Raw genomic sequence first — 23,766 nt, 5'->3', positions numbered from 1 at the left:
TGTGTAGATGTCTCTGCCGATTCGACGCCATGTCTTCATACTTTTTGAGCATATTGATATGGAAAATCTTTGCCATGTGGCCCAGATCGACAACATAATCAACAGCTCCCCGCCGTTCCGTAATCACGAACGGACTTTTCCACTGCATGGTTAATTTGTTTGAGTCGGTCGGCAGTAGAAGCAGTACCTTATCACCTGCTTTTAGTCTGCGCTCCTGTGCTCAGGCATTGTAATAGCGGGCATAACGTTCGGATGCCCATTCAAGCTCTTCATGTGCGATCTTGCACGTTTCTTCAAGCCTATTTCGTAAGTCAAAAACATACTGATATGTGGTCCTTATCTCCGGCTCAATTTCTTCTTTAACCCACAGCCCACGCAAAATTGTCAGTGGTCGCCTAACATGACGTTCATACAGTAGTTCGAACGGGGAAAATCCGAGGCTTTCTTGCGGCACCTCCCTGTATGCGAAGAGCAGGGGAGCCAGGTAACAGTCCCAGTCCCTTGGTCTTTCGGCGCACATCCGTCCCAACATCGTCTTCAACGTGCCGTTAAATTTCTCGACCAGCCCATTGGTCATTGGGTGATAAGGGGTGGTCGTCAATTGTCTCAGTGAAAGCAATCTTGCTACCTCCTTCATTAGTTCTGAGGTGAAGTTCGACCCGCGGTAAGTAAGGATTTCCTCCGGAAATCCCACTAGGCTGAATATGTTGACCAGGGCTTCGGCCACTCTCTCAGTCTCAATACTTGGCAGCGGCACAGCTTCAGGGAAACGCTTTGCGTAGTACATCAGCGTCAACATGTATCTATTCCCTCTTGTGGACGGTGGCTGCAAAGGACCAACGATGGCGATAGCCACACGCTTGAACGGTGTGTCTATCACCGGCATCTTCTGTAACGGTGCCTTGGCCGTCTTCACGAAGCGTTTTGCATCGGCTTGAAGTCCCAACCAGTAAAATTCCATCAGTATCCGGTTTGCTGTCTTACCGCTTCCCAGGTGTCCTGCCATCATACCAGCATGAGCCAGTTCGACCACTGAATTGCGGTACTTCTTGGGCACAACTAACTGTGACACCTCCTCTCGGCTCGAGTCTGCTGCGCATTTACGATACAGCTTGTTATCCTTTAGCATGTAGCTGGTTTTTCCATTGCCTCATCAAAACCTCATCAAAAATCATCAGAGTTTAGTGCAGTCGCTAATTCTGGAATTTTTAACTTCCGAAATGAAGCCTCAGTCTTCCGGGCTTGCTGCCTGGTTACAACCGGGTGTACCTCTGCCTCTAAATCAGAGGCTTCCTCCCTAGTACATAGCCGTTCTTCCTCGCTGCTTATTTCTGCTCGCTTGTCTTGGGGGCTCGTCTGTGTCGGAGCTATCTGTACACCGTCCATAATAGGCGTTTCTCTGGCCTTATCCCAGTGTAAATCAGGGTCTTCTGCTCTCCGGCAACCTTCTATATTGCCATGAACTAAATCATACATCGGGTTCTCCATACAACGGGCCTTAATTTGTCCCGTGAAAAATGGAGTCTGAACAAAAATATCAGCTTCAGGGAGCATTCTCACTGTGTGGTCTACGAGGAAGACTGGGTGTACAGATCCGGTTAGCTCGTCGTCCTGCACCAAAGACCTCTCCACAATGACAGTATTACACCCGGTGTCCCTGAGAACCTTGACACTCATGTCCCTGACTTTCCCTTCGGTTACTGGCAACCTGTTTACACAGTAGGCTTCTTTGTCTCCGTATACGGCTGTTTGGATTACAGGGATCTTCGTGACGCTCTTTAGCCCGACGAATCCTTCCTGTACACATAGTGACACCGACTCCTTCTGGGCTTCTTTTAGGGGGGGCCTAGGCTGCTCTTCGACTCGAGACCGGCAATTCCAAGCAATGTGTCCCAACCTGCCGCATCATCTGCATCTGGGTGGTGGTGGCTTTCCGGTAGCACTCCTACAATCTTGAGGTCGATGCCCAACCCGATTGCATAAATAGCAATGTGGACGGTCCCTCTCTGTGCTGTCAATTCGTTTATTTCCCGCCTCATGCCTCTTCTCTACCACTGCTCTGCTTTCGCTTTTTGGCCCGGTCACCTTCTTCCCAAAATTTTTCAAACTGTGCACTTCCACGTATTGTTCCGCTCTTTTCATGAGTTGTTCTAGGGTTTCTCCCTTCCGTTCCCGCATATACAGGGTGAGTTTCTCTTCGCTGTGAGCTAGCAGCTGTCCCTTTACTTCATCATACCCCTTTTTTGTATGCGAGAGTTCAATCCAACGCTCCCAATAATTGTCTAAGCGTGCGACATATTGTGCGACTGTCTCGCCATCCTTTGGCACTGAGTTGCGGAACTTCTCTCGAAATCCATCTTCAGTCATCCTAAACCGCTGTAACAAAGCGAATTTCACTTTGTCGTAATTAACGCAGTCGTCTGGGGCCATTCTTCCATAAACCGCTAACGCTTCTCTCGTGAGACAAATACTGAGGGCACTTGCCCACTGATCTCGTGCCCATTTTTGACCTTCTGCCACTTTCTCGAACCTGACCAGATAAGCATCTAAGTTGTCCTTCCGGTTATCAAAAGGAGGTAGCATTTTGTGGGGACTTATCCCTTGAAATCGAATGGAGTCAATCGGACCGTGTCCCGTTCCTACGCCTTGGCTGTGTTGCGTCTTGAGCAGGAGTAATACTTTCTCCTTTTCAAGTTCTAACAGTTTCTTGTTTGACGCTTCGAGTTCTGGGCGTTTCAGCCTTTCTGCAGCTTCTGCCTCTTCCTTGCGTTTCTCACGCTCCGTCAAACGATCCTCGCGGAATCTGTCCGGCTCTAACTTGACCCAGTCTAGGAGCTCCTTGTCCTCGAGGCCCAGGGTTTTTACCCATGGAGATTAGTTTCTCAGTGGCCGCTGTCTCCATTTTTACGATTCACACCCCTCACACTTATTCCACAGAAACTGCAACTGTTTCCGAAGTACATTCCACCTCTACTCGGTTATCAGCATCAGCACTCTCAATTATGCACGTTTTCTCTCCGTCTCGATGTGTGTGGACAGCCCGTCCTGTCACGGACGCCAGTTTTATTTATCACGGGAAGTTAGGGTGCATCTAAAGGGGGGTGGTCCCGCCATCGTATATGGGTCGTTTCGCGATAGCACCAAGTGGGCTTTCACCTCCGTTTTAATCTCGGAGGGATGAGCGTTCTCCACCGGCAGTCGTTATTGACCCTCACGGGTAGTAAATGCAACACCGCTAGGACAAACAGAAGAAGTGGGCGGACTGTCCTATGTCCGAAGACACATGCTAAAGCAACACTGGAGTCAGCAAGAAATGTAACCCCCGAACATACGAGCCAGGACCAGTTCCGGATTCCCGCCAGATTGCAGCTATCGTCCTAAGTATATATTTCCTATGTGAAGGGAGGTGAAGTGTTTGTGCATTCACCCAATTCGTACTCGACCATCTCATCGCAAGCCAACTTCCTGAAGTTCAACCAGTCCAGGCCTGCCATCACCCATCCAACAGCTAAGACCTTCACTTGTTCTCTTACAAACTTTACCTATTATCGGAAACTTGTATCAGATTTATCTGTTCATTGACGGGTTAAATTGTAACTGTTGCATCTGTTTACATGACTAGTTGTTATAAGTAAATTTGATGTTGTTGTTCGAATACTTTTCTCTCTGTCTGATCCAGTGTTGCTTTAGCATGTGTCTTCGGACATAGGACAGTCCGCCCACTTCTTCTGTTTGTCCTAGCGGTGTTGCACTACCTGTGAGGGTCAATAACGACTGCCGGTGGAGAACGCTCATCCATCTGAGATTAAAACGGAGGTGAAAGCCCACTTGGTGCTATCGTGAAAAGACCCATATACGATGGCGGGACCACCCTCCTTTAGATGCACCCTAACTTCCCGTGACAACAGACTACTCTGATTTTACGCTGCAAATGTACATCCTCATTTACGTTTCTCGGAAATCAGTTTCAACTGATTCTCATCCATCGATACCTAACCGAAAATATTACGTTTTCTCACTGGTGTTAGGCCTAGTGAACACAGCGATCGCAGCGATCACAACGAAATCATAACAAAAACGGTACTGTGCTGTACAATCTTATATTTAATTGCTGGATTTCATAGATGCAAACATTTTTGCCTTTTATATTCCAACTATTGTTGTAGATTTGTTTAAAAATCGTACCGACGACAGAATGTGTCCCAGCGGGTGGTTCTGGCGGCAGCGGTACAACGACGAAAGCAGACAACAATTCCCGACGTGCCTTACGCACCCTAGATGGCGTTCATCAAATCTGCACCAAAAATCCACTACTTTTGCAGATTGCGAGAGGTATCAATTTCAATCCCATCCAATCCACTTGCCACCCAAAACGGCGCTGCCCATGTTGGATACGGGGACAAATAGTAAGGATAGGTTGATTGATAGCGCCCCATATTTCAAAACTCTATTGGTCAAAAAGCTGAAAAAGTGGATGGAGCTTCATGTATAAGCATGGCCCATTAATGGCTAGACTCCCTTTTAATATACGGCTCTGCAACTATTTACACACCATAGAGTTAGTAAGGAGGAGACGCAGAATAAGAATACAATTAATTACAATTATTGTTCTCAACATAACAGAAGAGAACAAAAATCTCAATTCGTAAAATTATTGAGACACAGTTGACACGCTTCGCAAAGCATGCCTACGACCAGACCATGCACTGTAGTTGGCAGTTGGCAACAGCAGCGCCGCTGCTACTTTTGTCGCTTGATCTGGCAGCCGTCCCAAGGTGCAGTACCCTCTGTTTGTTGCACTGCCCTCTTCTAGTTCACTGTAGTAATGGCATATTTCGCTCCACGAGAAGAAATTTTTTGCATTTTAGTGCCCCTTTAAAAGTGCTACAGTATCTATCAAGTCACAGGACAATATACAATTGGGGTCGACACTTGGCCCAGCCTTAGCCTTAGAGTCTACAGGTCAGGTAGCTTAGAAATTTGGGGGGCATGGGAACAGAGCCTAAGAATGCGGCCTCTGCAGTGCTGTAGCACCAGATGGTATTACACACCTATAAGCTCCCAGTCGTCTCTTATGGTTCTCCAGAGTAGGTGACACATCAAGGAACATCACATAATAACACGACAGGGTTAGATACAGAATGACTGAGTTGGATAACTATTGTACCCCGTCGATGCTGTGTGCGACAATTCAAGTTCCTTTGACTAGTCTATTACAGTCAAACTCCTTTAGAACAAATGGCTTTTTTGATGAATCAGTTAAAAATTTTTTTTTCATGGTCTTGTCAAACACCTATAGGACCAATGTAATTTTTGGAGATTGACAACAAATTTCTTTACGTTGAACATACCAGATTAGCGATGTCACAACGAAATTATGTGGCTGAACGACAAACGCCGTTCTGCTTCTGCGCCGTACGACGCACGCGGGATAATGCATCCGAAGTAGGGAATGCGGTGTGTATTGATCCCATCACAAAGAGCAATTGGTAAAAACCCGCGTGTGACCATTTCTGTCCGACCCTCACGTGACGTCATATCCTTACAGATCCTTTAACGCCGAAATAAATGTAGCCCTTGTTCACGATTTCTTGAAGGAGCAACATTACCACCGTAACGTAACTCTGACATAAAAAGACCACCCGTTCCTTGCACGCCCTTATTTACTGCGATATCGAAACACATTGAAACTGACACTCCACAATGCAGTACTGGCAACACTACTCGGCGCGGACACGAAGCACAATAGTAAACAAACGTCCGGCAAATAGATGGGTGCATCCCTCCACACTGCTCATGTGCTAACCAACTTGGTTGTAAGAAGGCAGAGAAAATGTCCAAGGATTGTGAATTGAATGTACAAATATATGAGAATCTATTTCATCTCAATCCTGGTTTAACTGCCATGCTACAGATGTACAGTCGAGCCCGTTTATAATGATATTGATGGGAATGCAAAATCCTATAGTTATATCAGAGTATCGTTAGAAAAAGAGCTTTCGTGAAATTGACGGTCGGGATCTAATCAACAAAGTAGAACGGCACAAGCAGAACACCGCTGAACATATGTGTGTTTGTTGCAAGCGCAAAAGCGTTTTATCTAGCTCTAAATTGACACAGCTTTGTGTCGAAAGCTCTTCCAAGAACAACAGTACCCGCTGACACCATGTAAGGCTCCGCACCTTTTGAGGTCGGCGACTTTGTCCACTGCTTGTCGTGCACTCCCGTAGTCATCATTCTCACTATCGGAATTGCATTGTCCATCAGAACGCGCTTCGCCCATAGGTAATTTCTCAACGGGTGGTGACACACAAATGCCTGACAACTCACATTTTGGAAGCCATGGTAACCTTGCAACGACGTTTTGCATCAGTACAAAATCTGTTGAGCACGTGCAACTTCGGGTCGAGCCACGTGCCTTTCCTCGTCAAAACGCATCCCGGAACCACCATCATAGCATGCAGCAAAGCAGCAAAAAACTTGAGGGCGAGAGACCGATGTGGAGAGAGACTTCTCACAGGCCTCTTCGAAGTTGCACGCCTTGTATCGCGCGCATCTAATCACCGTCAGTCATGCGTGGATATATTCCGCGCATTCTCACTTTAATGCTCACTGAGGCTAAGGCTCTTGAAAATGCCACCTTAATTTGCTTTCAGTGAAAAGGTGGAATCTTGCTTTTCTGTTTTAATGCGTTTTACCAGCCGGCGGGAGAATTCTGATCGCTATGCGCGAGCAAATGTTTTCACGGCGATCATTATATGTCTTTTTAACATGTACTTCAATGGGTGAGCTGACGGGAACCAGCGATGTGATCGTAATATCGGAGTTATCGTTATATCGAAGATCGTAATAAACGGGCTCGACTGTACTTTCCTTATTAAAATGCGAACACGAATTTGCGTGCTTCGAAATTTTGTGCTTCAGGTAGGACCCAAGCGGTCTTTCAACAGTATACTACTGCAGTACTACATAAAACTACCGATTTTGTACTGCAGCGATATGATGCACATTTCCTTTAACGAATTTACTGTTACAACAAAATTTTTTCGAGGTCTCCCGAGTTTCGTTGTAAAGGAGTTTGACTGTATAGACGTTCTTTAACTATCACAGGTTCCAAGCCCAGTAGCACTTCCATTACTTGTACAGCTGCTTAACCTCATAGCTGAAGTGGATTGACCGCACTAACAAGGAGGAGGAGCAGGAGAAAAACAAAAAGCAAGCTTTACCTCCCAATCTTGTCCCGCACATTCTCGTAGCTGTGCACGAGCCGTGGCAACAGATATTCAAGCTCTTGGTACAGCAACTCACACACACGCCACTCTTGCTGCGCCAGTGCCCCCAACAGCACGTAGAGGCGGCTTGCTTGCAGAAACGAACCCTCCTCACCACGCAAGGGATCTTCCATTAGAAGTTCAAGGAACCAGTGATACTTGGAGGGGTCACGGCTCTCAGACACAGTAGCTGCGCATGTCCCCCAGTCTTGGAGTGTCTCTGGCATCATTGCGTTCAACCCTGATTTAAGCAAAGGCTCCAAGGTGGCTCGCAACGTCTGCATTTTTTCGAAACCCCAGTGCTTGGATCCACGAAGTATGCCAGCAACAACCTCCAAGGCACAGCGTTGGTTGCTTTCCTGATTGTCATTGATGCGGGCCGCCAGGACTTTTTGGAAGTTAGGTAGCAGCGCAGGGCCATAGTTGCGAAATAAGCCCTAAGGAAAACCAATCTTATTACAAATGCTGATACCAATAAGCATTCCATCCAATGATACCATTTACTGAAGGAATCCACTACAAATATTGGGTATTATGTCTGATTGTGTCTGATGTATTATGATATGGAAAATACGTTCTTGGAAGTCATTATTTCCCTCAAGTTTTGAATTTGCACATGTCATATTCAGTTACAAGACTGTTGGTACTTGCTACCAAAAACCTCTTCCAAAGCCACATCCTTTCAAGCACATTACACAAATGAAACTCTCTAAAGGCAGCAATCCAACAAACCGTTGTTGCACATCCACCCTGTCCTTCACGTGTCCAGCACCAAGTGGATCAATCACTTCTAAATAAGTACCAAGAGCATGAGGGGTTAATCTTTCATCAAAAGTTCCTGCTCTAGACACATCCTTTCCTTTCCAGATGATTACACCAGGGAGTCCAACCGAACCTGAATCGAAAATCGTACCCGAACAGTTATTTTTGCCGGATCCAAACCCGAACTGAAATTTTCATGACACTGTTGAACCCGAACTGGAAAAAATAATTGCAGTAACCGGTTCGAACGAAATAGTTCGGACATAAAAGATGTCAGCATAAGATTTCAAGTGCCTCTGACTCCCCGAACGAGGACACGCTGCTCTCCATGTCATAGATTTCGCAAATTTTCACCTAGCACTCAAAACGAGGACGTATAGTAAGTATGCTTTCAGCATCTTTTTGAATAGTTCAAGCGCAGTTGTCATTATGAGTGTTGTGGCCAGCGCCCCACACATGTGCTGTGGTGCCTGCTCTTCAGAGAGAAGGTGACAAGCAGACGCTTTGTCAAACGCTAGGTTTCCAAGCAAACAACGCGGCATTCCTCTGATAGCAACTGCTGTATTTTCCGAAAAGTGAGTGGCCTGGCATCGTCGGCTGAATGAAGCAGGAATGGAGTAGGCCAGTTGTGTAGCTCTATAAGACGAATATGTGATTTAACAACCACCCAGAATTTCCCTTACACGTGAACAGTAAAAATTAAACGAGTCAGAAACATGAGAAGTGGAGAAGGAGCATACGCGGAACGGTGCCTGAATGATTGGTGGTGCTTTGAAAAATAAATGCGGTCCTGCTTACTGGTAGTGCAATTGTGTCGTGACACATTGCCTTTGTGTTGTGGATTAACTGGTACACTGCTGTGAGCTCGGACAGAGCACGGCTGGCAGATTTATTTTCGACATGCTTCAGTACGGTTTCAGATCTATTCACACTGGGAATGCAGTGTGCCGGATCAGTAACGTAGTCTACGTAAAGTTCTGTGTATCTTACTTGGCTTCCTTTAAGTGCATCTTGCTGGCACCGTGCGTGTGAAAAAAGAGATTCTAGGAAGACAGTAGCAGGCGTTCAACACTTTATCAGAGTGGACGCTATTTGCAAGCGTCCATCCATTTCTCCTTTCTCTAGCTAAGGGAAGTACCCGGCCACTAAAAGCGCCAATGCAGACAACAGCAGTAAGCCACGCATTTCTTGAAAGCAGTTTTATGGCAGATATAAAACGGAAGTGTTGAACCAGTTCGATTCTTGGCACGGCCAAACCGGAACTGAACCGGAACGAAATCCAAGCAACGCGAACCCGTACCGAACCCGTATTTTTTGCGGTTCGACACCCTGGATTACACACACCTTACTTGTTTGTACTTCCACCTCATGTCCTCTTAGCGCACTTAGGTCAGCTATTTTAACATTGTTGGGACGCAAAGAATAATGACCATTCAGCATGGTGGCAAGTGCCCAACTGGTCTTTTAATGAAATGCCGGCACAAAGAAATGCAACTCGTAGAGTGCCGATGGTGATGACTGTTCCACTACCGTATGACCACTGTTGTCCATGAAATGTAAGTCGTGCATTGGTTGCACACTATGTGAGCTACAAACAGTTCTGGCCTCCATGTTAAAGATAGTAGATGCCCTCAAAGATAGTAAAGGTAGTAGGCGTCTTCGTTCCCTCATGCCTCACAAGTCAGTGTGTGGCCATGCTTACATGACTAATCTTTGCTTTTATTGGTGGTGGGTATTTCAGACTATAGAAGCTTGCTATTTGCATACACACTGTAATGGTGCAGTAACAGTTGACACATGCACTGTGTGGAGTATCTCCCATTTGGGAGATACCAATACAATGCAATACTGACTTCTCTTGAAATATGCTAATAATCTTCCCTGAGAGACTGTCATATAGGTATTGAGTTACTTTTGCAATGAACAGGCATTGCAGTTTGGCCATTTTCCTAATTTTAAAGATTTCCCTGGTGATTCAGTTGCTTTTTGGCAGTTGCTATTAGAGTATACTGTTATTCTAAAACAAACTGGTAGTAGTACAACGACATTTCTGGAAGGAGATGTGGAGGCAAGGTTTATCTTAACGAGACACTGCTACACACATACCACATCACTTGCAAAACAAAGTTCATGGTCCTTGCTGCAATGCCACACACGGTAGGAACATCATCACAGTTATGCATGAAGTATTTCGAAAGTCCTTAAGGTATTTTTGAGTTTCAAAAAGCTACAATTGATCTTCTGTTTGCTGCAACCCTATCGCTTTTATGAACACTGCATGTTGCATAACTTCAATGACGATGAGATGAGAAGAACGATGGGCCACTAGGCGCATAGGATTGAAATGAGCGCGCAGCTCCTGGCTCGGGTTTTTGGGTTCTGGCCACTTGTTGATTAAGGCTTGTTGGAGTTGGTCAAGAGGAGCATCAGTTCGTCTGGCTCATTTACGCAACATATTTTGGTGCTGGAACCTGGGAACGAACCAGGGGTCTTTAGACATGGGTCTCACATGTCCAAAATGAAGCCTTTCGGCACGTCCTAGCTCTCAAACACGGCAGCAGTGCCGCGGCATCTTCGTCGATATGATTTTTCCTGCCATTTTTCGACGCCTCCAGCGTACTGAGCGTCGGTAGTCGTCTGCACCAACTTCAGGATACGTACCAGCTCAAACACCCCACCTTCCTCCCCACGAAACAGCGATTCATGGAGCTCGTCATACTGGTTGCCCACCAATGCTTGCTACACGCCGGCGTGGAAGACACCATCGCGGAGGTCTGAAGCAAATTTTGGGTTATCTGCAGACGGCAAAGCACAAGACGTGTCCTACGCTCATGCTTGACTTGCCGAATAAAGGCAGACCTTGCAACACACCCAGTGTCGCCTCTACCTCGGAAGCGTATAACACCAGCAAATCCTTTTACAGTTGTTGGCGTAGACTTTGCTAGACCGCTGTATATCACACATTCAACTTCTCCCATGACGTACGTCGCCCTCTTCATGTGCGGTGTTACAAGGGCTGTCTACCTTGAACTTGTGTCTTCTAGGAGCGTGCCTGATTTCCTGCTTGGCTTCCGACATGTCATCTCTAGGCGCGGGGTACCATCTCTAATCTTTCCCGACAACCCTCGCACCTTTCGCAAGTGCTCGCCCCTCCTCTCCCTGGTTGGTGCAAGGGATGTCCTGGACTTTGCCGCCCAGCATCGCATCACCTGGCGACCCATTGTCGAGCGAGCTCCTCGGTGGGGAGGCTGGTGGGAACGGCTCATACGAACTGTGAGGGAAGAACTAAGATGCTGCCTTGGAAGAAAGTGCCACACCTTTGAAGAGCTGACTACGACACTCTGTGAAGTAGAAGCAATCGTCAATTCCCGTCCACTCACGGAGCTGATCCCGGAGAGCTTGAGCCACTTACCCCATCACACCTTCTACTAGGGAAATGAGCCTGATCAATTCGTTTACGATCCATCATGCCATAACGACATACGACTCAGTTTTCGACCCATTTAACATGCAAGGTGGCAGTTCTGGAAGCGCTGGACATGCAAATACCTGCTTCAGCTGCGGTCAGTGCACACAACCACCTCACCAGCAGCATCCGAGACACAACTAGAGGAAGGCGACATTGCTCAAGTTCAAGAAGACAACATCTGTCCGTCTTTCTGGATGTTAGCTCGCGTGTCAAGCGTCATACGAGGGCAAGACGCCGTCATACGGGCGTGCCCGCTGCGACTGGCCAACGAATCGTTGGGTGTGTAACCCATACAAAGGCTTTGCCGCCTCGAAGTTGATGTGCCCCAAGTCCCGGAGCGGGATGATGTTGCATAACTTAGGGGAGGACAATGGGCCACCAGGTGCATGGGGTCGAAACGAGCACGCAGCTCCTTGCTCAGGTTTCTGGATTCTGGTCACTTGTTGATTAAGGCTTGTTGGAGTTGGTCACCAGAAGCTTCGGTTCGTCGGGCTCATTTATGTTATGTAATACTGCATACTTTAAAACATTTATTTACAATATCCTCAGGGCCCTGAGGCATTACAGTGTTGTTGGGCAACACCACAAATCACATATTACAACCACATCACAGATTGTTATGAACTATTAAAAATAACTGATAATAATGCTATTATCTATCTGAATATTCTGAAGTATAAATAAAGCCTGTAGTTTTAGGGTTTAACCCGATTCTTCCCCGAATTCGCACCCGAATTGAAGGTTGCCTGTTTAGGGTGAAATCCAATTTTTACCCGGCAAATTGCCCTCACTGAGAAATCTGTAGGAATGCGCACTAACTTGTTTGGCAGCAAATGAAGTTACATCACAGTTGTACCAAACCCGCACAGTTAGTTTGAGTAACTGAGCCCGATTTCTCCCAGAATTTAGCATACTGGAAGTTTTTTCACCCGAATCGCATTAATTTAGAGCACATTTACCCGATTTTTACCCTCCAAATTTAGAAAAAATATTTCCCCAAAACTTCAGGCCCTAAGTATAAACACATCTTCATGTTTTTGATGCATGGGCCAACATGCTCCATGAGCTTGTTGAACTAACACACAAGGTGTAGTGTTTTGCTAAAAATTACCTTTGCAAAAAAAAAGAAAGGAGAACAACTGGTTTTCACAACTACTATCTTAATCCCAGCAACACCTAAGTTCGAGCTACAGTGTTGAAAGACTAGGTGTGCCAAAAAAAGTAAAATAGAGATGAAAGATCTCCCCCCCCATGATCATGCATGACTATTCTCACCTTAAACAAGTAAAAGCGCTTGGCATCAAAGCGATCCTGTCCTTTGCGTTCCTCCAGCGAGAGGTAGGCCATCATTTGGTTCAAAAAAGTCTCCGAGGTGAAGGCCTCAAAAATGGCTGCCTCCGACTGAAAAATTATCTGCATAAATTGGAATATTCCCAAAATGCATATGAACCTCACCTCAGACATTTCTTGGACAGATCGGTCAAGTGTTGGCTGCTCACTCTCACCAGCATAAACTTTAAAGGGCCTGCAATACAAAGAAAACAGCTTCCGTTTATTAACTGTGATAACTATAACAACGCAAGAGGACCTCATTATAGTATTCAAATGTTCAGATAACTTTTTATGCATAGCTTTAACAAAAACAAAAAATGTGTGTCACGTAAATTGCAAAGATCGAGTGAATAATTAGGACCAGAGGTCGGCACTTGCGATCCCTGCTCACAATCTGCACAAAATCTGAAGCTCAGCGCTTTGTTTGCTCACTCGCTCCCTGCTCGCTCACTCATGCTCAACTCATTTGTCATATTGAGCATGAGTGAGCAAGCTCATGAGTGTGGATCTTGCCAAGTATATCACATACCTCCGTGTAGCAATTGCAGGCGCTTTTACCATGAGAGTGCCCTTAGCCCATGGTGTTATGCTACCATTATAGCTACATAGTCAGAGACTTTCGTTGCTGCTCACTATAGCTCTCCATCTGCTCACTCATTCACCACACTGAGCATGAGTGAGCATGCTCATGAGTGAGTTTTGCCGAGGTATGATTAGGACAACCACAACATTTAAGCCTCACCAATGTCCAAGTAATGATCCGAAAGATGACAGCTGATGAAAATACAGAGAGTGCCAGTAGCGGGACTCAAACCCACACCTCACTGATTGACAGTCAGGTAGTACACCTGTACCGCATGAATCCGCAAAAGTAGATACAGTAGCGGACTGATTTTTCGGACGCCTATTGTTCAGACTCGTTCGAAACTTTGGACTCCCACAGAGGTCACCAACACCAACAACACCAACAAAATTTAGCTAAGTCTTGACACCAATCTTTAGAGTTTGTTGACAATCAACAGAAGACACGACTGCGCTGGAGACCAGGTGTGACGCGTCACAGAAAGCGTACCGCGGTTTCACCTGCCATCGAAGGGGTATGCTTTATGGGTGCCATACACAACTGTGTTGGAAATGGGCAGGGTCAAGGCAATTTAAAGCAAGGTTGACGACAACGGCCATTGAAACTTTAAAATTTCCATGGGTGAGTTGTGTGGGCCCATGCACATGGTTCCCCAATTTCATGAGCTTGGTACACTGTACACTGTTTTGGTTAGCGAACATGTAGCGACACATACGCAGATGAGTGTAACAAGCTCGAAAGGTGATCGTACCCCCTCCCCAACTCATGTTCGTCGCTGTTACCACAACATAGAAAGTCAAGCATGCAATCTACACAGCTTGGTAGTAAGCTAGTATGATATTCCATAGTTTGAGTATTTTAAACGTTCAAATGTTTGAATAAGAATATGAAATGTATATGAGAAATATTTGATTAACATGCAAAATTTAATATACATTTACACATCTCTAACTGACAGATGTCATATTAATGGTGGCATGCACGTGACACTGACTGCAATCTAAAACGTCAATCTGACGTTTCTTGTGGTTTTGTAGAGGTGCTCAACATCCAGCATCTGCCATTACGACAAATCTCTACAAATTTTGCGAAAACTCCTCTGTTATTCTGAATGAAACTTTTGCTGTTGCGTATCCATCGCACACATGAAAATAATTTCAGCAAAGTTTCAGAATCTCCTGAACAGTGCGAGGCATTCCCTAAAACACAAAAAGGACAACTAGTATTGCTGACGGCCTCGCAGATGAATTACATTAAGCAGCAATTATCTAATAATGACAGAAAGAGAAAAACTATGTGCACTCACTTGGGAAAGGTAGAGAAGCCAAGGTGAGTCTTGTGAACAAAGACAGTCTGGTTGAAGCGCTCCTTGGTGTCCGGGATGCGGGCGCTGTTGTATAGTAACCACAAATTGGCGGGCCTCTTTCCTCCAGCTCTTTCCACTGCGTGGGAGAGTGTTGGAGAGAGGGGCAGAGAAGAAACATCCACCGATGCAGGGTCAAAGTCCTTTTTTACGTGCTTGCGTTTCAATTGCTTCAGCACAGCCCCCACACTCAAGATTGCAACCTGGGAAGAACAATGACATTCAGATGTGTGTATGAAGGAGCCTTCTCCCACAGTTTCTACTGGTGGGCTACTGGGTAAATCATCCTCTGATAAGGGATCCCTGCCAAAGTCCACCAGCGGAAGTTATGGAAGCACGGCAGTGTTCACTCATATGTCAAATATTACCTTGCGCATGCTGATTGTATCGTGGATGAGGTGCCGCACCTGCATTTTTACTGCGCAAGTAGGCAGTGGCACTTCTTTTTGGATTAGCAGTCGCACCATGACCAGGCCCAAGTGATAATGCCTCCAGTGCCTAGTAAGGTTAAACACAGCATTGTACATGATTAAAAGCGGTAAAAGCCTTTACAGTGCAGTACTAAAAACAGACAAAAACAAACACAGCACACAGTAGTGGAGTTGCGCTGAACCAGTGCTGTGTTTGTTCCCTTTGTTTTCGCTGTTTTAGGTACTGCACTGTAAGGGTTTTTACCACTTTTAATCACGAATCGTCACCAAACACCCAGATTCTCACTATCATGGACAGCATTGTACCTTCTCCAAAGAGTCTTTCCTTTGCCATTTGCCACACAGTGCATTAAAAAAAGTCCAGTGAAAGAGTAGTTCACAAAATAATTGTTCAGAAATTAAACAGAAGACACAAAGCAAGGTAATAACCATGTGATAGTTATGTGTAAGCAGAGTAACATGAGCAAAATAAATTTCAAAATCTTTGTTGCATGTTGAATGTATTTCGAAGTCCTTAATCTGAATGGTGTTTTTGTTTAATTCACACTTTTCATTATTTCATACAGGAAGAAAATGGATCCATGCCCATGAACAGTCAAACATAGATATTTATAAGGTGCTGGTTGAAGGGAATATCAGCAGTTTACACATTAACATACACATATCATACATGTGAAAAGCACTTCAGAAATCCAGGACAAAGTAGCAGTTTAGCTCGCAAGTCCAATGATGTGCATGAGGGTGCCAGTGCTGTACAACGGCTTAGGCACTTTACCATACAAGTCTCCTGAGGCACCTTCACTTGTTGGCACAATTCCATTCTTGATGTGTAAGTTTTATTGTAGAATTCTACATCTTATCGAGGCTGACGTGATGTTCACCACCAATAGCAAGGAAAGATAAGGATCAATGGGTAAACTAGCTGTAGGTTGTCGTGAGCAGTAGTAAACCCGCAGAGATACAGTTCCGGGTAGAGGGGGTCAAGAAAAATTGTGTCAGTGACAAGCATATTTCGTAACACTTTACTGAGGACAAGTTCTTAGCTGGGCACTAGTTTTCATGGCCGTCATTGTGAATAGAAATGTTTTTTGACTATACCTCCTTATAATTATGCTTGGGTAAAGGAAAGCTTCAAAAATGTGCTTTTTGTGTGTACACCCATATACATATAACGAGTTCGACTTATTATATCACAATTTATAGTTGGACTCCTAATACTGCAAGCTTCTGGTAAATAAAAAAAAAAAAAAAAAAAACTGTGGCTCTGCATTTGAGTACGAGTTTACTGCATGTTAGTTTTACAGCGAGGGGTAGTCTCCTTCGATATGTCAGCTGAGAAGTTTATCAAAGTGGTATACTTTAGGACGCTTCTTGTATTTACTTTCAGATTAATATGAGAATGTAAAATGTCAGAGATCGAACGCTGTCTCATAAATTCATGAATTTGGCTAACCCAGAGAAACGGACTTTTCTTACATGCTCAGCAGAACATGTATGTACCATAAAGCAAAGCAAAGAAAGAAAGAGGAATTCTTACAGAGATCCGCCCTCGATGAGTCCCACAAGGCTGTGTACCAGTGTTTCATACAACCTAGAAACAGAGACATTGCATTCTGACTACTTCTGACTGTACACCAGATGGCAGAATTAAACTGGTGCCCTCATGCTACAGCAAAACATCAAGATACCATCATTGAAACATGCTATTTCTCCTGGGAAAGTGATAGAGATGTGCCATATCACACACACGCACTCATAGGCTCGGGCTTGCTCTAAATCGCGAGACAGGAGAAACAAAAAAGTAAATACAGCCCACAACATAGCATTTACAGAGTAAGAAAATAGCATGCTTCATTGAAAAGATCACAGAAGCTTGGCCTAATGACATTCCAGCACCGGTAAAATATTGTGACTGAATTAGATATGTTGCAGAGCATGATATTCCTAAAAAGTTTGCAGACTATATTGTCTCAAGCAATGCTTGATTACATACGCACATAATAATGCAGTAGTACCTCTATTCATGGGGACCACAATTTCTTTCGTTGTATCAACTATTTCATTGCACAAAAATTGAAAAAGTTTGAAAATTTTAAGCCATGAATTGTGAAGAAGCATATCTAGCAAAATCTCGATGATATGATCACAAATTTTTTTTCTGGAAAGGTCACAGACCAGTGAGAGCCCAGACCGGAATGGCTAGCTTGTTATGTTTTGGGATTGTACGAATACTTTTCCGGGTCAAATGTAAATGACATGAACTTTCCTTATGATACAAATTTTTCTGCCGTTGTGCAACCTTAGAACTTTCGTATTAGCTGGGGTTAAAATGCATTGTCGGTGACAGCCTGATGGGGATGTTGAATTATTTTATTGTATCACGAATTTCATTCTATTGCGCTTGGCTGTAACAACGTTTGACCATATGGGCAAACGTGTGGGTAAATGTGGTACCTACGTTAGTGTTACAGGCATCACATTTATGCACCCACTGGAGTATGTACCAACCTGCTGTCTGTTAACCAAATCACATTTAGTCTCAATTTGTGCTCATTTTAAAGAAATTGTGCTGCACAGAAAAGTAATACTGGATGCCACAGTAATGAACATGATAAATCTGTTGCAGAGCAGATCAAGTGCTCGTGAAATAAATCCTAAATAAATTCCTTTTTTTTCTTCTGATGTTGGTACCAGCAGTCACTAGGCCTTACTCAAGACGACGTTCATTGAGTGTCCGAGCTGCTACGAGGCCATCTGTAACTTCTTGGTCTTTGACAGCGGGAGTGTGTGGCTGCGGCTCAGATATTTCCCATGTCTTCCCTGCCAGCTTAACGCATGAATCAGGAACCTAGAGAGGAAACATGACAAATTTCTGCTTTCTGTATTCATAAACACCTACCGATCTGGTGCATCTGCCCTCAACATCCCATAATAAGCCCTAACAAGGAGTTCAGACGATCATGACCTAAGTGGGTAGTTCCACGCTGCACTGGATGCCAAATTAAAACTCAATGCAAATAATAACGTACGCCCTATTGACTGGTTTGCATCCCTGGATGATGATAATACAGGCATGAAAGCATCATTCACTTCTATTGAATCCCGGGAGCATGTCATCCTAACAATGTTAGTTACAGATCAGCACAGAATGACGATGCAGTGGAATCAGCTTGGGTATTTGCTCGAGGAGTGTGAATATTCATAATTTCAAATGTGAATCGACTATTTTTTTATATTTGATTCATCATCGTACTTGCAAATTTGATATTTGAATGTTAATCATTGTCACGTTTATATTTGTCATGTGAAACGATCGCGTGTGATAAGCACAGCCATACAGCATTATCAAAGATCACGATTCTACAGCACTTATGAAGGAAGCTGTTCCAAACTGTGAATCAGCATCAGGAACAGCGCTCCCACGGGATTCGACAAATGCCGAGGGCACTGCCGGTGAACAGAGCACTGGTAACCTTAGTTTTGCATCTTGATAACCTGTGGGCTGAGACGTGCTCACTAGTAAACCAATCCCACATTCTGAACAATCATTCCTCTTTACTTCCATTCTGTCTGTTTCTTTCACAAGTACTTGCTATAGCAACACAGGTGTTCAGTGTTCAAAATGTTTCAAATGTTTTCAGTTGGCTTCAGGAGAGTAACACAGTTACTTCTTCATTTTATAAAAATGATTTGATTTCACACGTGCAGGTTTGCCCATATGCCTTGTGTTAAGCCAATACATGTTCCTTATCAATTAGCCCTTTTTCAGGTGTGGTGTGTGTGCTCGGGCATTTTTCTAAGCATCAGCAGCACACAGCTGTGGCCATGCTAGTTTCCTGCACTTTTTGCAAGTTAATGCTGTTACAAGTCTTTATTCCATATGGGGTACAATCCGTTTAGTCTAAATGAGTATGAAGTGTCACAGCCCCTTGGAGTGCATGGAGTGAATGGAGTGCAGGGTGCTGATTGCCATTGTCCCCCCAAAAAATTAAGTGTTCCTTGCAGTACCACGATCCATGACAAGTTGTGATGGTAGTCTTGAGATGCCTGTGCACTCAATGTAATTTAATTGTCAATTCTTAAAACACGTAAGTGGCCACCTCTGAGGCTGAAACACCTCCTCCAGAACATTATGTCTGTCTTGTTTTGTTCTCTCAAGTTGTTGTCTGTTTTGCGTGCAGTGAAATGTTTGCTCAATAATAGGCAAAGTTCAATCCAAAATAATTATACAGAAACACATAGGGTTCTATAGGTTTGGTATGTTCTGCACCGTCCATTGTCTCAAGAGCGAGTTTCTATATTAACGAGACATAAATACACTGAAAAAGCTTGGTCCCAGTAAAATTTCGAGTCAACCATATCAACAAGGTCCATATTGACAACACGACTGTATCCTAAAACTCTACTTAAAGTAATAAAACAGGCCGTTTTAACGAAACAGGAAGAAAGCCGCCTTATCTACCATGTCAACTCGACTCATCCCGGAGGTCTTAATGAAAGACTCCTTTTAGGATTCTAGTTTTTCGGCACGTGTTGTAACATGCCGCCCTCTTACACGGATCTCGTGTTAGCCCCCTAGAGGGCTGGGCGGTATATACAACATGTTTCCCGACATCCCCCACCTTCCGTCCTTCCAGTCTGAAGAAAAGCTTTCACTCGAGATGTCACCCCCCCATTTGTTTGCTCCCCTCTTCGGTAATCCAGTTCCCCCTTTTTTTCTCTCTGTGTATGTGTACCTGGCAGCCCTTTTGGATTTTCGTTCTCCTCGAAACCCTGTTATAGTCGTGTTCAACTTAAGAAGGAAAAGAAATCTAGTCCGTCACCTACATATGCCATTGGAGATTAGGAGAAGCAATAGCACGCGTCAGGAGAAATACTACAGCGCCACCATGCGCCATCAATGGGGGAGCACACTTTCTGCTGCAGCGTAGTGTCATGCGGCCAGCCCTAACAGCCAATGCGGAAGCAAAGTGAGTATGATGGATTACATTATCTGGCGTAAGGAGAGGCAGTGTGACCTCATTGTGTTCGCTACCCTATCCGCAGCGCAGTAATATTTTGAGAGCTGACGGACTAAATTTCTTTTCCTTAAGTTGAACACGACTGTAGTTAATTTTTTACTCATGAGTATGAATTAAACCATATGGCGCAGTTCGCAATTGCATGGACACAGGCAGTTAGCTGTGCTAGTGAAAGTATTACATATTATTATCATGAGCATGACTGATTCATTTCAGTCATTTAAAAAAGTTCCTTTTTTACCACGTAATAATTAAAAGCAGACAGTATTGTCATTATAGCAAAGCTAATTATAAATGAGCTACACAGTTATGAGGGGAAATGACAAGTGGAGTGACCTCAAGAAGTATCTGTGTAGTGTTGAGGTACTTTTGCAAGCTCTCAGAGATGTTGTCTAGCAGCCCAATTATGGAGGGCTTCTCAGAATGCCTGGCAGCCACAAGAGCAGGCCACAGTTGATTCAGCAGCTCCCAATCGCCCGCAGTCAGGAAAGTCCGCTGCTTCTTACCCAATACCACGTACAGGGCACCCTGTAACAATCACACAAGTGTTAATGACAGTCATCAACATGAAGGTTCATTGGGATACGCCTTTGTCTACACCTGAACACCTTGCGTGTGCAGGTATAGTCACACTGCATTTGCACTACAATCATTATATACATCTCGAATTTGAAAACAAAATCGAATTACAGTAGAGCTCCCTTCCTCGTGTAGTTTCCCAGGCCAAACAAAGTTCCGCTGGATTTTCTAAAATTCCCCATAGTAGCCATATACCGGTAATACCCACTCAGGTAGTAATACATTTATAGAATGCTACATTTTCATGGTTGTGTTGCTCAAAAATACAGCCAAGCACATCATAATGCTAGCTTAATAGAATACTAATATGAAATAGAATAGTACGAGGGGTGTTCAAGTCAAGCCGGGAATTTCTGTCTCCTGAGTGTACAAATAGCTCGCACTACCTCTTTTTCGTCATTTTCGCACGCGACAGGCCTCCGCGTTCACCACGTGGTGGTCCAAAGTTTGTGCAAAACGAAAGACACGTGCTGGACGAGACGGCCGACAACGAGGTGAGCACGCACATCGAACAGCGAATTGTCATGAAGTTTCTCATGAATGAAGGCGTAAAGTCGTCTGAAATTCAGGCCCAGTATGGTCACGATACACTTAGCTGCAGCAAAGCATTTGAGTGGTGCAAACTGTTCCGAGACGGCCGTACATCAGTGCAGGACGATCCCGGCCGGGACGGCTCAGAGTCCAGTGTCAGAGTTCCTGAGAACATCCAACTTGTGGAGCGCCCGATCCTCAAGAACTGACGGATAACATGTCTCGAACTGGTTCGCAAGACAGACCTTTCTGTGGGAACGTTGAACACTATCATTCATGAACACCTCCAGTTTCGGAAAGTTAGTGCCCGTTGGGTTCCGAGGCAGCTCTCCGTGTTTGACCGGCAGAGAAGACTGGAAATCTCCCAAGAGCAAAGGTACCGTTTCAACACTGAAGGACAGACGTTTCTTGATCGTATCATCACGTGCGGCAAAACGTGGGTGCACCATTTCATTGCTGAGTCTAAATGCGCATCAAAACAGTGGAAGCATCCGGGCTCGCCAGCTCCCAAGAAGTTCCAGCACCCCGTCTGCGGGTAAGGTCATGGCCACGGTTTTCTGGGACAAGGCTGGCGTTGTTCATATTGATTTTCTGCCTAGTGGTACCACCATCAATAGTGCATATTACTGCCAGGTTCTCAGTGATGTGCATAAGGCGCTGAAGCAAAGGCGGCCGGGCCTCATCACCAAAGGAGTCCTCCTCCTCCAGGACAATGCACACCAGCATACCGCGCATCTCATGAAACGCACCTTAGAGGAACTTGGCTCGGAGTTGCTGCCACATCCCCCTTACAGTCCAGACCTCGCCCCCATCGATTTCCATCTCTTCGGACCACTGAAGGCGTTCCTTGAGGGCCACCACTTCAGCTGCGACGACAAGGTCAAGAATGCGGTCCGATCATAGCTGCTACGCGCCGGTAACGATTTCTACGCTGCTGGCATCTAAGCCCTTGTGAAATGCTGGGACAAGTGCCTTAGTGCAGCTGGAGATTACGTTGAAAAATAAAACTAATTTGTCGCCTGTAAGCTCATTTTACTTTCGCGAAAAATGAAAAGTCCCGGTTTGACTTGAACGCCCCTCGTATTTATAGCCATATAAAGTGAAATACAGTCTAAACTCGTTATTATGACACTTGTTAATACGACATGCTCACTTTGTGACCGGTTTTCTAGGGAACCGTTTTTCCCCATAGAAACACCATGTAACACACCCTCGTTATTATGACAACTCGTTAATCCGACTGTGACCAAATTTTTGAGGTCGGACCAAGGAGAACACGTGCATTCTGCCCTCGTTATTATGACCGCCGACTGTTGACCTCGTCGACAATGAACAAAGTTTCGAGAACGAACGGCCGAAAACCCCGGTGTTCTGTCCCAATTGTGACCACCGACTGTTGACCCTGCGGCTTTTGTGATCCACCAAGAATATCAGTGGCCCCGTGTTACACATATGTGGACAATGTCGTACAGAGCACGCCCCCGTCTTCAGAATTCGTTAGTGAGTCATAGCCTTGCACCGAAAGCAGCGCTTAAAAGGCCAGGACATTTCCTCCCTTGACCATTGCGTTTATCGTGCACACGGGCAACGCGATGAGCATGGCTTTGCAATTCTTCAAGCAGCAGAAGGAAAAACAACAACAACTTTATTTTCGACCTTGGAGAGTGGAAGTTTCATCGCAGGCGATACTCTACCCCATTGCTGGATGGAATGGGGGGAATAAAGTAACGAGCCCCTTCACAAGCAGAAGGACATTCAAAATGTGCATGCTATTTGTAACGCAGTAGAGACAGTGGAGAGCTTGCAAATTTTAGTCTCCATCGTCTTCATTTTAGTACAGCATGAGGCAGTGGATCCACACAGGTGTATGTGTATTAGTGTGTATGTGTGTGAGTGTGTATGTGTGTGAGTGTGTGTGTGTGTGGGGGGGGGGGGGCGTGTCCGTGGGTTTCTCGTTATTATGAAAATTTCGCTTTATGAGCAAAATCAGCGGGAACGGACCTGGTCATATTAAGGAGTTTAGACTGTATTTCAATGTCTTTATCCTATACACAATTCATAAAAATTCCTAATTCATACAAACTCATGCCTTACACTAAATGGTACCCCCATTGAGATTGTTCACTCATTTAAGGTTCTAGGTGTTTATTTTACCGAGAACATGACATGGGATGCCCACATTAACCACCTTGCATCACAGTTATCAAAGGTCGTTGGTGTAATGGTACGGTGCTTTTCTTCCTAACAAAGTTAAAAAACAAATTTACTTCAGCCTATTCCATTATCAGTTTAATTATTGCCTTTTGGTTCGGGGAGCAACAACTAAATGTAATCTCGAAAAACTTTTATTGTTACAAGAAAAAGTCATCCGTCACATAATGAATACGCCGTACTTACAGACAACCCATGGCCTGTTTGAAGCTC

At 44.8% G+C, this 23,766-nt stretch overlaps 1 protein-coding gene across 1 annotated transcript in view; it reads right to left on the bottom strand.

Annotated features, from left to right (window-relative positions):
• LOC135396622 (proteasome activator complex subunit 4-like) overlaps window positions 1-23,766 on the bottom strand; it is a 120,123-nt gene that overhangs the window by 20,831 nt on the left and 75,526 nt on the right. The window contains exons 28-35 of the mRNA XM_064627687.1: window positions 20,569-20,760; window positions 17,923-18,059; window positions 16,749-16,802; window positions 15,149-15,278; window positions 14,724-14,983; window positions 12,958-13,027; window positions 12,778-12,903; window positions 7,227-7,708 (exon numbers count right to left, since the gene is read on the bottom strand). Coding sequence (XP_064483757.1) covers window positions 7,227-7,708; window positions 12,778-12,903; window positions 12,958-13,027; window positions 14,724-14,983; window positions 15,149-15,278; window positions 16,749-16,802; window positions 17,923-18,059; window positions 20,569-20,760 — 1,451 coding nt within the window. The remainder of the gene's footprint in view (window positions 1-7,226; window positions 7,709-12,777; window positions 12,904-12,957; window positions 13,028-14,723; window positions 14,984-15,148; window positions 15,279-16,748; window positions 16,803-17,922; window positions 18,060-20,568; window positions 20,761-23,766) is intronic.

Source organism: Ornithodoros turicata, chromosome 6 (genome assembly GCF_037126465.1).
Source record: "Ornithodoros turicata isolate Travis chromosome 6, ASM3712646v1, whole genome shotgun sequence".
NCBI lineage: Eukaryota > Metazoa > Arthropoda > Arachnida > Ixodida > Argasidae > Ornithodoros > Ornithodoros turicata.
Note: the sequence above shows the minus strand (reverse complement) of the source record. Positions and strands in the feature narration are given on the sequence as shown.